At 34.9% G+C, this 16,445-nt stretch overlaps 1 protein-coding gene, 1 non-coding gene and 2 pseudogenes across 2 annotated transcripts; 2 read left to right on the top strand and 2 right to left on the bottom strand.

Moving 5' to 3' along the window:
- The first annotated feature begins 19 nt into the window (after positions 1–19).
- Positions 20–4,691, top strand: LOC120169830 (annotated as a pseudogene).
- A 439-nt stretch (positions 4,692–5,130) lies between these two features.
- On the bottom strand, positions 5,131–5,202 carry TRNAE-UUC. Its single transcript has one exon. It is a non-coding gene; the product is annotated as a tRNA-Glu (tRNA).
- Positions 5,203–9,023: 3,821 nt separating this feature from the next.
- LOC120169831 lies at positions 9,024–10,084 on the bottom strand (annotated as a pseudogene).
- Positions 10,085–12,223: 2,139 nt separating this feature from the next.
- On the top strand, positions 12,224–13,309 carry LOC120169927 (aquaporin PIP2-7-like). The gene is made up of 4 exons (XM_039177987.1): positions 12,224–12,497; positions 12,572–12,867; positions 12,945–13,085; positions 13,177–13,309. The coding sequence occupies exons 1-4, from the start codon at positions 12,239–12,241 to the stop codon at positions 13,294–13,296; spliced, it is 816 nt and encodes a 271-aa protein (XP_039033918.1). The 5' UTR covers positions 12,224–12,238; the 3' UTR covers positions 13,297–13,309.
- The last annotated feature ends 3,136 nt before the right edge of the window (positions 13,310–16,445 follow it).

The raw sequence follows: 16,445 nt of genomic DNA on the forward strand, positions 1-16,445 counted from the left end.
GGAATATAGGTGTACTTATATGGAGGTAGTGTGGGAAGTGATCATTTTCATGTTGGAGACAATGTCATGTGGGAGGAAATGAAATGAAACAGACCAAAGATTGACTGTGTTAAAGTCAAGCATGCAGGGTTTTCGAGTTCGAAACGGCCTACCCTTTTGTTTCTCTTGTGGACAACATGGGTCCATTTTATCTCTCCGTTACACTTATAAAAAGAAAAGAAAAGAAAAACAAAAAAATGTCGCTGTCCCGCTCTTTAAACGTGTCCGATTAACATAGATCAAACGATTTTAATAATTAAAAAATTATCGTTATTCTTTAAGATCATTAGATCGAATAATACGTCCATATAATGTATATCATTATCAAATTGTTTAACATAAGTTGTCATCCTATAATAGTTCATTTTTCACTGTAATCATTGCTAGCTGTATAGGAGTTCAGCCCGTGAGTGTTTAGGCAATTGCTTATCATCGAAATTTCGACTAGTTAACGATATTCTATTTTCGAATTGTTCACATATTTTTCGAGTCTAATATGAAATAGTTGATTTTAACTGGTTAAAAATTCAATTTAAATTCATATTAAATTTATTTAAATTAAATATTAACTTAATATCGATCCAATCATATTTAAATAATTTACTATTTACCCCGCCTTATTTACAATCCTGATTGAGTGGTAAACTCACAAAAGCAGGCCATCTTCTTTGTTTCAGCTTCGCTTTTTGTCGGTTAAGCCAGAAAGCTCGGAGCAGATTAAATCCAAATGGATTTTAATGATTAAAAAAATTATTATTATTTGTCAAACATTACATACGTAAAATTATGAATGTTTGTGATCAAATAATTAAGAATTTTAAATAAATATTATTTTATATTTAATATAAATTATATATTTAGTATTGATGAATTTTGATATATTTTAATATTTTTAAAATAATATCTAACATTTATTTATTTTATTTTATTTTAGTATCCATCATTAAAAAATTAACTTGTTTTATCTTTTTAACACTTAAACTATTAGTTTTGGTTTGTTTTAATACTTAAATTTTTAATTTTTTTTAAAAAAAATTAATGTTAAATTTTGAGCGGAGTACAAAAATTAAACTTAAGTATAATTTTAAAAAACAATAATCACCTTAAAATCAACAAAGAGTGTCAACAAGGCCTGATCTTTGTCATGGTTTAGGCCCTATCCGAGGAAGAATTTTTCTTTTTCTTTCAACCCCTTATTGATCGATATTCGCTTCTCCCGAACCCAAATCCCAAGACTTCCATAATTTGCCGCAGTTTCCAGTTTTCAACCACCTCCTCCTTCACTTTTCTTCAGTTTCACCAAGCAACAGCAAGCTTTTATTATTCGTTTTGAATTGTATATATAAACAAACGGTTAATAGGAGAGTGAGTGGAACGAGTGGGGGAAGGGAGAGAAGGAGACTGTGAGTGCAGCGGATGCAAGAACAGGAACTACGCCTTTAGATCTTTCTGCAACAAATGCAAGCAGCCTCGTCTTCTTGTTGACACCAAAACCCCTGCTGATTCCAAATGGCTTCCTCGTATTGGTGATTGGATCTGCACTGGTCTGTCCATACTCCTTTCTCTTTACATAATTTCTTATCATTATGTTGATTCTTCTTCTTCTTCTTTTTGATTCAATTATTAAATTTAAGATTAGATATCAAAGTTGGGTTCTGTAGTTTATATGTGTTTTGAGCTGTGATAGAACAATGGTCATGTAAAGATTTGATATTACTTTCCCTAATTACTGAATTAAAAATGGGTTATCTTTAAAAAACTAATTTGGAGAGGTAATTGTTGACAAAGTTGCCATTTTTATGAGTTCAATCTGTTGAATAAAATGCATGGTGATATGTGCTTTGCAAAGTTGAGATTAGGCAATCAGTATCAATTAGGTTGAGTGGTTTGTGTTTTTTGTGTGTGTACTTTGGTACTATGGGATGAACTTGTTGGTGTGCGTTTGTTCTTGGCTTCCTTGTCCTCTTCGTGGCTGCATTCGGGTTTGGGGTGTGTGTGGCAAATGGATCAATAGCTTGCACTAACAACAATTATGCATCAAGAGAGAAGTGCAAAAAGTGCGGGCAACTGAAGGAGATAGCAGCGATGCCCGGAGCTTCTCTCCCGACTTATTCGCATTATTTTGCCAGGGCCCGAGGAACACTGGAACAAAGATGAATGTCGGATTTTTAGGCAGTGGTTCTCCCCAGCAGTTGCTTCCTTTCAGTTCCAACTGGCATTTAGGCGGTGCTGATAATTTTGGACTTCAGTCAGCATCCACGTGGCCTTTAGCTGGAAACCAAACTCCTGGGGTTCCTTATGCCAGTCCTGGTAATCAGCCGCTTTCTGTTCCAAAGGGATGGAGAAATGGTGACTGGATTTGCAACTGTGGCTTCCATAATTACTCTTCACGTTCCCAGGTTGTATCTTACTGCCTGCACTGGAGTATGCATTATTCTTCGTGGTTTTACAAATTCTACAAAATATTCCATGTCATTACTTTTCTGATCAATCTGGTTTTATTGCAGTGCAAAAATTGCGATGCATCCATACCACCAGGTACATTAATTTTCTTTGTTTTGGTTTTAATGCTTATATTCTGATCTGCTGATTGGTTCTACTACTAGTGATCGAATCTTTACCTCTTCTTTGTTTTCCTTTTTTGGGTAATATAGCACTTGGAGCTAAGTGATCAGCATCTGAGGAATTTGTACACGATTGGGATCATAAAAGATTGAATTCAGGACAAGTAAGTAATCAGTTTTTTGTAGTGATATGTATAATTAATGTTATTTTCCGGCAGGCTTTGACATTTTTATGTACTGAACTACTGTTGCTCTTTTCTGGGTTTGCAGGGTCCTGGATTTGATCAAATAGTAGGAGCCACCAGTGACCCAAAACCTGGAGCATATCCTTCCTATCCCAGTCTAAACCCTGTTGTCGCTTCAAATTGGTCAGGGCCCGTTCCATTCCCTCCTCAAGCGCCAACAACAACCCTTCTTGGAAAAGGGTAAATTTCAATTAAGTTGATCCCTTGTATACACGCTTTTGATATACCTTGAACAAATTCGTTATTCATTTCATGTGGTGGATAATTTACTCTTTTGTCAACATATGGCAATAATATCCTTCCGATTCGTGATTTTGTTTGCTTCTAGAGTGCACTTTTCAGTTCTCTTTCTTCTTACTGATTGTAGGCTTGAATGTAGTATGCTAAAGAAATGGTCACGTGATTGGTAACGTATTATGAACTTCTGTGTTTAGAATCCAATTAGGTTTATGTTCAGTCTTTTTGCATTAAGATGCTGAGTAACATGTCTTGCAAATATGATATTTTTCATGAGATTCAGAGGATTGCTTTTTTACAAATTTTAAAATCCTCCATTTGTCAGAGCAAAACAATGGCGTTGCGGAGATTGGATGTGTGCAAAATGCAACAATCACAATTATGCATAGGTCAGTAGATAAATTAGTGGCTGTTACATGCTGATTTGTGCAAGCATTGTCATCTGTCGAAACACTGTTATTGATGCGCATTATACCCATCAATAATTTGATAATTTGGTGTCTGAAATGATTTCCTATTGGAAAAGAAAAATGCTTTATATATATGGTTGCCTGCCCAAGAGTAATGGCAATTTTCCTTTTTCTGTCGGTTGTTTTTCGTACAATAATCACTTAAGTCATTGCTTGAAATGTATATGATAATTGTGGAAACTTTTATTTCTTAAGACATCCACTTAATAGCATCTTTTCAAAGCTAGGAGTGAGTCCCTAATGCCCTGATCCTTGACCCTCCTTGGGAGGGTAACACCAATAGGTTGACAGTTTGACACTGCAAACTTAAGGAAGATAAATGCACTTTATTTTGGAGAAAACTCACATTTTGGTGGTTAATTTTCATCATACAGGTGTAAGACTCAGAGAGAGACTGACTCAGCCGGTAAATGTGGCATTGTCGCCATTTAATGCTGGTTTTGATTAATGAAGATTTCTCTAATACATTGCTCGGGTTATTATGTTTCTCTCTCTCCTTATTTTGATGTACAACAAAAAACAAAAGCTATAGGTTTGGTTTTCATTAGTAATGATTATGAGTTTTGAATTGAGAATGGTGCAGAGCTTTATTTAACTTTTTGTATAATACTAAATTGAATAATTTGAATGGCATTTCTTGTGTAAATGGTTGAAAACCTTGTGGTATATATGGCCGTATTCAGATTGATTGGTATTTGGCATAAACTATGCAAGTTGCCCATAATGCCTGCCTGGTTCCATGATACAACATCTTTCAGCCTGGTTCCTAATATTTGATCCTGATCTATCCCTGAAAACGTGCAACATGCTGATCTAACAACTGATATGGTCTCGGGTAGTCGTCCCTTACGCTGTTATTTTGGACAATGCTCAGTGTCCATTGTGTGGCCATGAATTGGAATCATCCCTGTGGTCTTTAATATAGCGTGGCATGAAGGTTACAGGAAGTTTACCCTGGAGTAGCATAACAATGCTGCAGTATTTCGAATATCAACGCTTTACTTGACATTATATGGGAAGTTACGATTGCTCGAGTTAAGAGGGAAGCGAACTCGGCTGCAGACTACATTGTGAGGAGCAGTACTAGTACGGATCATCAATTGCGAGTTTGTAAACAGCTGGTTCCAGGGACATGAAGACTTATGTCAACAGATGTTCTTAAAGGCTGAGCTAATGTTATTTTCTGTGTATCTTAGGCTAGTTCAGTAGACTACATTATATTTATAGCCAACAGTTAAGTCCACCAAGTTGGCCTATTGGTTAGAACTTGCAACTAAGATTTTATTCATGGAGGTATATAAAGAATACCATCCGTTCAGCATAAATTGCAGGTGTTGGAGAGATTAATAGCTTGCTTTCGAAAATGAAAAGAACATTGCATACAGCTCAAGCTAACATTGACCGACCTTATCGGATTCAAAGCCAAGTTTCGGGTGCGATCAAGAAAGGAAACTGACAGTGTTTCATGATCATTCAGGTTTCTCAGCAGAAGCTATACAGTGTAAGAGACCTTCTGCAAAAATGTAGGAACAAAGGGGACAAGCACTCCAACTTGACAGCTAAAAATAAAATGTTTTCCATTGCCGGGAATTGAACCCGGGTCTCCTGGGTGAAAGCCAGATATCCTAACCACTGGACGACAATGGACTGGTTGATACCATCTTTTGTTTTTAACATTTTGATGAATTTCGATATTGAAGAAGTAGCATCCAATTTATACCAAGGTATGATCAATGTCGAAAGGTTTAGAATTATCTTTAAGAGATACTGCCTTGCACTTACCTCAAATTAATATATATATATATATATTACAAACTGAAACAAGGCTAAATACATGATTCTACTAATTTACAGATCTACATCTCATAGAACCATGGATTACTCAATTCTTCATTCTAAAACCAGAATTCTAATGTAAAAACAAACTCACGGTTGTATCATGAAAATGTGTGTGTGTATATATATATATCAAACAACCGGAACTGGCATCACCACTTCACTAGTGGAACTGCTAGCGCTCGAAACCCGTACGCCTTTTTCTTGATGAACTCAATGCAATCCGCCACGGCTTCGCTATGGTGAGCGTCAGCCGGCCTATAATACTTCCACGGTGTAGCAGTACCGGCAGACGAGGAACCATGCGGATGCGTGGACACCTTGGTGAGAGCCGATAACATTATGAGGCGAAAAACCGCTTCTCGGAAACGTTCGATCAGACTCGCTGGCGATAACCGTTTGTTCTTGTTGCTCCCTTTCGTCCTCGGCATGCATAGATTACTGCTCCACATTTTCTTGGGGCTGCCTCTGGTTTTTCTCTCCATGTTCTTTTCCTGTTTGCCTTTGCATAATAGAGTGTTTGTCTATATAGGAGAATCTGATGCATGTGCATGATTTTTGTTGTTTAGCTTTAGCCTTTAGCTTACCAAAGTAAACACACATGTAATTGTGGATGAAAAGGCAAGCATCATTTAAGTTTTTTTTTCCCTGTGGGACCTGGGAACCTTAGCCCTCAACCTATTTAAGTGTCAGAAATTTTGCTGGAAAATGGTACGAATCAGTTGGTTAAGAGTCTAATTGCAATAGACAAGCAGGCAAAACCAGGTTTTATATTTGTAGTTTGTCTTCTAATGTCTCGTGACAACTCAACCATGCATCTTAGACTTAAAACGCATCATATCCCAAGTCGGTATTAAATTCGTTTCGATTGATGTAATCACCGCATCGAATGACCTCGAGATTTAATCTCCAAAAAATCGGACACTCAAGATTCGGCAAATGACGGTGATATTGCTCTTCACTAAAATTAAAATTGAAATTGGAAAAGAAACAAAAAAAAAATTCGATAAATAAAAGAAAACGTTGAGAAAAATAAGCAAAATAAGTTTATGGGATGATTTTAAAACACAGACAGAGCCAGGATAACTATATGGCAGTAATTGTACTCACATGAACGAGCCTTATCATTGTACTGTTCAACAAAAATGGAAGAGAAAGATGTCCTATAAACCTATCTAAAAGTTCTTCTCTTCTCAATGTGGTATCCCAATATAGGATTTACATTGCCTTACAATCCTTTAGCATTACCAACAGTTTCATTGTCAAAGTTCATGCATAGGAATTCCATTATCATCACAGCTGCATTAATAAGGTGACCTTCAACTTAGGGTTAAAACCAGTTACATGTGCATACGTTCATGGCTCGCCACAACTACATTAAATTCAAATCAGCCCACTTACCGACCATCGAAGAACCTCCCCCCCCCCTTTTGTATTTTACCCTCTTCGAATAAGACATGAAAAAGTAGAGGTTTTTTGGGGACAATTCACTGTTTTAAAATCAATGCAAACGGGTACTGAAATCAAGGGTGTGTGATGAAAACATGCAGACATTGAAGAAGAGTGTCTGGTTTTTGTTTGCAAGATATGTAACCTTTTTGGATGGAGTTTTGTCTGCTATTACATGAATGCATGCATCGCCATTTCGGTTATCAATCACATCATCTTTTTCCTTGTGATTTTCACTTTATAACACCACTAGTAATTTCCTCAAGCAATTTGCAGTTTTGGTTCATAATCATAGATGTCAGCTACTTTTCATAATTATTGAATATATTTGGATCAGATATTTTTTTTAAAATAATTGTATCTTGGAATATTTAGTTAAGAGTTAACTTATAGATGACATCAACGTCAAATTCATATTTAAAAAGTTAAAAAGGAGTCAACTGTAAATTTTAGGAACCAATGATCACCGTTGCCGACGATCAATGGTGGTCGAGGATAACTGACGATGGTTGTGAATGACGATAGAAAATAGGAGACTTTGGACGGATTCAATGGTTAAATTAATATACTATCTAATAAAAGTCAAATTAATATTTTATCTAAAGTTTAAGGGTTAAATATAAAATTAATCATTTTTAGTAACATCATTTAATATCTCAATGACTAAAATGTTATTTTTTTTTAACTCAGTGACAAAAAATGAACATTTGTAAAACGCACGAACCAAGCATTCTACAACTGATGTTCAAATAATGTAAGTATCTTATTTTTTAAAAGTATATTTAAAATACACTTAACGCACGAACCAATCAATTTTAGGGGTAAATGAATTGTTAATATTTCTTGAGATCTCGGGTTCGAACACTATGAATATCAGGATATGAGCATTTAATATCAAATGGTTAAATATCTTTGAATAGATACTACCTTGTATTTATCCTTAATTAATAAAAAAAAATACATTTAACATCAATGACCTTTTGATGTTTTAGTGACCAATTTATTATTTTTAAAACCTTAGTACAGAAAATGAAAACTTACTCAAATATTAATGATCATTTATGTAGTTTATCATTTTTAATTTTATAAATTCACGTCGCGTATGCGATTTGTTAAAGGTCTAACCACAATTAACCCTAGTGATCGGATCTTAATTAAATAAAAGTTAGGATAAAATATACTATTGACCACTCAACTATTTAGCCATTTTACTTTTTCCATCGATGTTTCAAATTTATCAATCAGACCACTTAACTATTTAATTATTGTTAATCAAATCACTTACCGTTAATGATTGACGGAAATAATGACGTGATAATTAAAAAAATTGTCATAATTATACATTTAATCCTCAATACTTATTTTATAGTTTCCCATGGAAGATGAAGGATTCTCGTGTCGTTGAAATTCTTCAACCGGTGAATACAGGTTTCCCGTTTAGTCTGAAGATCGATCTTCTCATTTTCGTCTCTTCTATGGTTTTTTTTTTATCTCTGTGGGGTTGTTTATTTCCTTTGATCTCAGATTGATAGCAACACGGATGGACTTGTTGATTTCACCGAAATCGTCGCAGCAACTCTTCATGTGAAGCAAATGGAAGAACACGATTCCCGGAAGGGCTTAGGCTGGTAACTATTTTATTTTGGTATAATTGATAGCTCAACCTTTTTGTGAAGAAGGCCACAACAATTATGTTCCCTTGGTGCAGCACACGGGGTTAAGAGGTTCAATTGACCTTTTGCTTGAGGAGGCTGACATTGACAAAGATGGAACTTTTGAGAGGAAAATGGAAGATTTTTGGGTTGATGGCACGGCGTGTGCCCCGGCTAATTCACTGCGGAGGGTACAAGAGTTGATGTTACGGGTCCAGGTATATATAAGGTCATTCTGTACACATTTACATTGGTTGGGTAATTTCTTGTTTTACCCTTCAAATCTGTAATGATAAATTTATTAATGAAATCATTCTTGTGTTTATGTTTCCTTTTTAATCAACCCGACTAGATGCGGTGTTGAAGAATGCCATGGGCTGAGATTATCTTCTAATAAGAAATAACAAAAGAGAGTATTTACAAAGGAGAATTCTTGCATATCTTCGGCCTAGGGAAATGAAAAACGAAATCGCATGTTAATATTTTTCGTTGAGTAGTTTCATTCTGTCTCTTACCGGTCTTCAATATCATCATCAGTCCGACTCATGAGTTTCGATATCTCCAGCTTTTCTGTAACCAACCCATTTTAACACAGGTCTATACTCTGTAGCAATAACAGATACTTTAGATAAACTCGACGATCCACCATCCGCGGTAAATTTCTGCCTTAGCATCTCTTTCTGCATCACCCCAACAATTTTCTTTTTCATTTATACTGAACGGCCCTAAAACATAAATTCAGAATTACTACAGCTAAGGAAACTGAACATCTAAACCACCTGATTGCGAGACAATGATTGCTCTATTTTCTTATGCTTTGGTTTACGAATAGCATGCCATCTGGTACAACAGCACACAGTCCATGCATCATCCATTGTCTCATCACTTACAAAATCTAGAACTGCAGTTGGATAGCAGTGAATCAGGCATGAGAGAAACCATATGGAAAACAACTTCCAACACTTGGTCTGCATATTTCTCCCTCACACAAAGAAGGGCAAAGAACAATGATAAAAATTACTCAAAGCATAAGCAATTGAAGACAGAAAAAGGTACCATTTTCATGAAGAAAATCTGTAATAGGTCTTGATTGCCCATGTGCTTGGCAGAGTATATTTTCTGGTGAATCCATTTTAAAAGGAAGTCTTGAGAATTTCTCCCCTACTCGAAACGCATTTTGGTCTAGAACAATTTTTTTCCTTTGGGTAACTGGAAATAGAATTGGATGAAGATAAATCAAGTTCCATGTTTGGTTTCAGACAGAAGAGTTGTAAAGATGTAATCGCATGTCTGATGTCACCTCCGCAGGCTTTTGCAATCAGATCAATTTCCTCCACTACCACATTACATAGCTCCTGTTTGCATATTCTAGAGAGTGTTCTCTTTATGGAGTTATTTGTTATAGGATTAAAAGCAACCTCCACTACCATTATCAATTTTCTTGTGAACATAACCTTACTAGCCCCAGCACTCTCAAGTGACAACTGTAGTTCTTCCATCCATTTTGCAGTGAGGTCTGATGAATCTTCATTCCCATAGTCAGTAATCAATATAGCTGTTGGTATCCTTATCGATCTCACAAGCAGCACCAATCACCTTTGTATATAACTTTATATTTATTGATATGAGATTATTGTATTTTGTATGTTTTGTTGATTAACTTTATATATTTTTTTAATTTTTCAAAATTAAATGTACGGGAATAATGAGTACTACATAAAATTTGTATGTTTGGTTTTTATTTTATTTTCTTATACTAGAAACATGATAAAAAAAATTAAAATGGTTTCGGTGGTTAAAGCGAGTGTCGTTCTCTTGAAGTTTTGGGTTTCAATAGTTGTCTGTAGGATGTGTGCATTGTCAATTGTTAAGAAATATTCTAAATAGATATCACCTTATAATCACTCAAAATTAATAAAACATAAAATATATATTACAACATTTATATGTATTTGGACTAAGATTAAATATTTAATATTAAAAAGTATTTTAATTCTTTTAACTAAATACTATTCTTCTGCACTAATCAAGTGGTCTTTGTGGTAAAGGAATTATTGTTATTCTTTGAGGACTCGAGTTCAAGCACTATAAATGTCAATGGTGTGAACGTTCAATGTTGAAAGATTGAGAGTTATCTTTGAACATATATTACCTTGTACTTACCTCGTATTAATAAAAAAAATATGATTCTTCCGATATTTTATTGTTTTTCAAGAAAATATCAAAGAGGGCTAGATAGGGTTTTTTTTAATATCAAATATGAGAGCTTCCTAAATGTTGAGTTGGATTCAATATTTGGATTCTTTTTAGTCCTCTTTCTATTCTGCACAAAAACACAACAAAAGCACGATAACCGTAGGACTTGCTAAGCACAAATCTTGCTTCAAAAATCCAAATTTCAAGTTTACTTCAAAAACTCAAATTCAAAACGATCGAATAAAATTAGATCGTATTAAAATTCGTCGAGTTTGAATCTTGTGTCCATCTCTGTTTGAGAGACAACTTATTGATTTCGTTTTAAATCAATATCATTATTATATATATATATATATATTAAAGGCTTCAAAATCCTATTCCGGCTGGAACATAGCCCAAAATTACGAGCTCCATGCATGTTGTAATAAATATCACACCATCGAATTTAATTTTAGAGGGAATTATCATCTTTTATAAAATCTGTAAACTATTATTTATATGGTAGAGTTTTATATTTTGTAATATGTTAAAAGATATAGACATTCTGATGAATCCTCACTGATATGTATTATTTATATGGAGTTTCATATTTTATATTATGTTAAAAGATATAGGTGAGATGAGATCCATTAATTATTCAAGTAGTTTTATTATCTTATTTTATATGAATTTAGATTCTAATATTTATTTTAAAAATATAATACATTTCTGTGTAATTAGTAAAAGACGTAAACGAGATGGTATTGGATGAAGGGTCGTACAAAAATACACACATTTTCACACATATCTAATAAAGGACTCTTCTGATTTTCTCATAGAAATCAGAAGTTTTTGCAACGAACTTGCTTTAAGGCTGTGTCCCTTTTTTATTACACTGCACACAAGGTGGCTTTCCCAACAAAATAAACTATTGTGACATTAATTGTTGGGTCACATGCTAGCCGTATATGAATGGCATGGTTTTCATGGTTTTCAGAACTAGATCGGTTACCGAACCGATCGTGTTATCGATTTATTGGTTTAACCGGTCAAATTAGTCAGACTGATTGTAAGAACCGGACGACGTTATAATTATTTAAAGAATTAAATAAAAATTAAATAAAAAAATTAGGTTGAATAGGTTCACGGTCCGGTCCGGTTCGACCGGTTCAAAGCCGATTCGAACGGTTCGTTGTGTTTTACTAAAACTAGTTCAATCTGGGTATAATGGACCGGATCATGCAACGGTTTCCGGTTGAACCGGCCGGTCCGGTCCGAATTTCAAAACAATGATGAATTGATAGTTACAATGGTATTTTTTTTATAAAAAAAATTAATTTTTTATATAATATAATATTTTTACCGATAATTTAATTTTTAACTTTAAAATTTTATATTTTTATGCTCTAAATTTTAATTTTTCTTACGTGGCTGCAATTGCTCCAATTGCTCTCTAACATTATTGTCAAAGGGCTTATTTATTCCGAAAGAAAGTACCAGTGCCTGGCCTTAATTGCAAGAGCAAGGCAATCAAGCACATCATCAGCTTTGTAGGAAGTTAGCTAGCGAGCATGGAGAACAGTGGGAAGGATTATGTAGACCTGCCGGCGGCACGGTTGTTGGACATGGAAGAGCTCAAGAGCTGGTCCTTTTACAGAGCTCTCGTGGCCGAGTTCGTCGCCACCCTTCTGTTCCTTTACATCTTAGTTGCCACCGTTATCGGTCACAGCCAACAAACCGCCCCTTGCAACGGTGTTGGTCTTCTCGGTATCGCTTGGGCTGTCGGTGGCATGATCTTCGTTCTCGTCTACTGCACCGCCGGCATCTCCGGTACTCTATTTCGCCAATCGCCATTTTTTTCTTTTATATGATTAAAAAAGTTTAATTGCGAACTTCCTAAACAGGTGGTCACATTAATCCGGCCGTCACGTTCGGGTTGTTCGTAGCCCGGAAGGTTTCATTGGTTCGAGCGGTGGCGTACATGGTTGCACAGTGCCTGGGAGCTATTTGTGGCGCAGGTTTAGCCAAGCCATTCATGAGGCACGCATTCAATACGTATGGTAGCGGTGCCAACACTGTGGCTCCGGGATACTCGAACGCCACCGCTTTGGGAGCCGAGATCATTGGAACTTTTGTCCTCGTCTACACCGTCTTCTCCGCCACCGATCCCATAAGAAGTGCACGTGATTCTCACGTCCCTGTGAGTAATATAGTAGCACAAAACATCAACAACTACTCTTAACGTAACTAAACTTTCATGTGCGTGTCTTTGATCAGGTGTTAGCTCCCTTGCCAATCGGATTTGCTGTGTTCGTGGTGCACCTGGCCACCATTCCCATCACCGGCACCGGAATAAACCCGGCTAGGAGCCTCGGTGCTGCCGTGATCTACAACGGCGAAAAAGCCTGGGATGATCAGGTCAATTTATTACTACAAGTTAATTTCATTTTTTTCACCATGTACATATGGATTGAATATTATTAACATTGTGTTGGTGATGAAAAAACAGTGGATATTTTGGGTCGGCCCTTTCATCGGAGCGATTGCGGCAGCTTCATATCATCAATACATACTGAGAGCTACGGCCATCAAAGCTTTGAAATCCTTCCGCAGCAGCACTACAATCTAAAAACGCCGATCCCTATGTTAAATAATATGTTAAATAAGAAAATGAATGCTTATGAGGCAAGTCCACCTACCATTTAAAAATATTCACAATTATGTCACCACTCAACTTCACTTCCCCATGCGTAAAACAAAAGCTCTATTTAATGGAATAGCCTACTTAAAATATGGTGAACATTCGATCGAGTCGAGTAAAAAAATTTGAGTTATCTGAATTGATGAATCTTATTTTATAATTCAAATTTGATTTAAAAAAATTTCGAGTCAAGTCAAATTTTTTAGTTTCTGTTTAAATTTAATTGTAAATATTTATAATATTATGATACTATTTGATTTTAATTTAAATGGTTTTTATAACCATATACAATACATATATATATTTCTTTGTTTTTTTCATATGTGATATACATATGTCATACAGAGTCGAGGGACTCGACTCAAACTTAAAAATTATTTCATTAATTTCTAAAAATTGTGAGTTATTTGAGTTGTATTTTATAACTCAATTTGAACTTTAAACTTTTTCAAGTCAAGTTTATAAAATTACAACTCGAAGTAAATTCAAGTCGAATTTTTTTGAGTATGAGTTAGTCGAATTTTTTTATTCACCCTAACAACAATTAATTGATGCATTACCTATATCAGTAATTAGGCTTTTACCGAAACCCTAAAGTAATATTTGTTACTTAAGGAAATTTAGGTAATCGCATGAAAGCTTAGTTACCGATTTAGGTACGGTCGGATGGCATTGGATGCTCTCGCATAGCTCACTCGGATGGCCTCGGATGCCCTCAGATGCCCAGCGTGTTGGGACTAGGGATGGCAAACGGGTACAGTTTCGTGGGTTCCGCACCGCATTTGCTCCAATTGGGGCGGGGATGAGTATAATTTTAGCAGGTAGTGGGCGGGTGTGGATTTAGAAAGTGGTACCCGTCGCGGGTGGTGGGCAGGTAATGGGTTTGAGACATTACCCGCCCCGCATCCGCCCGCCCCACATCCGCCCGCCCAGCTAAATATCCATTAATTTTTGGACCATTATGAATTTAGGTGTAATTTTAGAGACTAATTTATAAATTCTAATATTGTATAAGATATAACATGTAATTTATCCAACTCTCCAACAAATAGCAAAGGATATTTTGGGCATTCCTGTCTCCACTATCCCATCAAAATCTGCATTCAGTATAGGTGGAAGAGTAATTGGTCCTTATCTTAGTCGACTACTTCCGGAGACGATTGAAACATTAATGTATGCTCAAAATTGGCTTTGGGCCGATATTAAAGGTAATATTATTATTTAGTTTATATTAGTTGTCAAATTGTGCTTAATTATCTTATTAAAGTTTAGTTACTAACTTATATTAGTTTTACTTTCTATTATATATGTAGGTAGTAGTGAATTTAAATTGGAGCGCTCTCAGTTGGAGGAAATAGAGAATGATGATTGTAAAACTGGAGTATTATATGTCATAAATATTGCCTGAAATTTTTTAATGTTGTGCCAAAGAACAAAAACATTATGTGTTTGTCATTTATGTTTCTAGACTTTAATTATGTCATTTATTATGGTGTTTTATGTATTTTAAGATCTATATTAACACTTAACTTAGATAATCCTTGGATTATTTTATTATGTTTCTTAATGGACATGTTTTTTTATGTTTGTTGTTTATGTATAACTTAAGTTTGCTGTCAGGCGGGTCTAGACGGGTACGTCGCTAGTGGGTAGTGGGTGTGGGGATGGATTTGAGAATGTACCCGCGTGGGCGGGTGTGGATTTGAAAATTTGTACCCATCATGGGTGGTGGGCGGGTAGTGGTTTGAAAAATATTAGGTAGGTATGGGGATGGGGGAGGGGGTATCCGCACCCGACCCGCCCGTTTGCCATCCCAACTTGGGACGTGCATGGCATATGCAAAATCTCTCGTAGCTCGTCGGGAAGAAATGACGACCTAATAGGTCGCCCGGATGGCATGACGACCTACGGCCAACGTTGTGGATTTCACCCTATTTGAGCAATTAATCTGGGGAGTGCATTATCTCGTGAATTAATTTATTCGAGAACATTATCTCGAAAGTTTTGCCAGAAAATATCAATGTACGTATTATCTTTTTATTGAACAATTATTTTGTAATTTTTCCTAACTGATGAATTCAATAAAAAAATTTATAGTTGAGATATTATCTAAACAATTTATCTAAAATATAATTATATAAGATTAAATTTTGGGTTCGAATTAAGCATTCAAATTTTGAAGAAAAAAAAACTCTAAATCTCGAATGACTATAATTACTCAAACTCATTTTTTTTTAAATAATATTCTTTTTAAGCATGGAGATCACTTTGTAGGAATAATTCGATAATTTTTAGCTTTAAATGAGAAATTGATCCAAATGTTATTGAGAAAAAATGTGGAATCAATTGTTGGTTCATACATGTGCAGACGTGCATGATATGAGTAACGTTAATGTCCGAATCGGTGAGGCTCTTTGTGGGCTTGTGGATATTTTAATCCAAATGTGAAATATTTTCCTCAAACATAGCATATCTTTTCAAAATTTGTTTTGGAATTAAAAGAATAAATATTAAAAAGGTTCATTTAATTAAAACAATAATTTTAGAAATTGTTTGGTTGTTTGATTCTCATTAATGTTTCATTAGGTCAAAAATTTTCAATTGTAATGTGAAATCCCCGTAAATATAAATACCGTGTAAACATGCTATTTAAACCCAATTAAAAACAATTTGTTCATATTATAAACTTTTTTTGAAAATTTCCTTTAAATTAGACTCTTTCTTGAAAAATATATAAATTAAATCCTTTAAAATATTTAAATTTTTTAATTTAAACGTCTTAATTTTTTAATATAAGTTGACCCTATCCTATTTATCAATAAATTCCGCCACTACTTGTTCATATTATAATCCAACATATGTAATAATGGATACCTAAAATTGAATTCTTAATACTGTGTAAACTCTATCTATCTATATATATATATATACTTTGATTCTTAATTTTGAATTTGATAAAGCGATGATACAAAATAATAAGAAAAGGGGCACTCCACCCTCTGTAAGAAGATGAAATGTATCATTCAAAACGAAAAGAATAAACAAATCGAAACAACGGACCGATGGATGAAAATGTT

The sequence above is a fragment of the Hibiscus syriacus genome, unplaced genomic scaffold (assembly GCF_006381635.1).
Source record: "Hibiscus syriacus cultivar Baekdansim isolate YM2019G1 unplaced genomic scaffold, ASM638163v2 tig00111769_pilon, whole genome shotgun sequence".
Classification (NCBI taxonomy): Eukaryota; Viridiplantae; Streptophyta; class Magnoliopsida; order Malvales; family Malvaceae; genus Hibiscus; species Hibiscus syriacus.

What these genes read in the sequence shown, in the direction of transcription:
- LOC120169927 (XM_039177987.1), top strand. Translation starts at nt 12,239, where the DNA reads ATGGAGAACAGTGGGAAGGATTATGTAGACCTGCCGGCGGCACGGTTG. An exon ending in CTGCACCGCCGGCATCTCCG is followed by an intron (nt 12,498 to 12,571) that starts GTACTCTATTTC and finishes CTTCCTAAACAG; the next exon opens with GTGGTCACATTAATCCGGCC. An exon ending in AAAAAGCCTGGGATGATCAG is followed by an intron (nt 13,086 to 13,176) that starts GTCAATTTATTA and finishes ATGAAAAAACAG; the next exon opens with TGGATATTTTGGGTCGGCCC.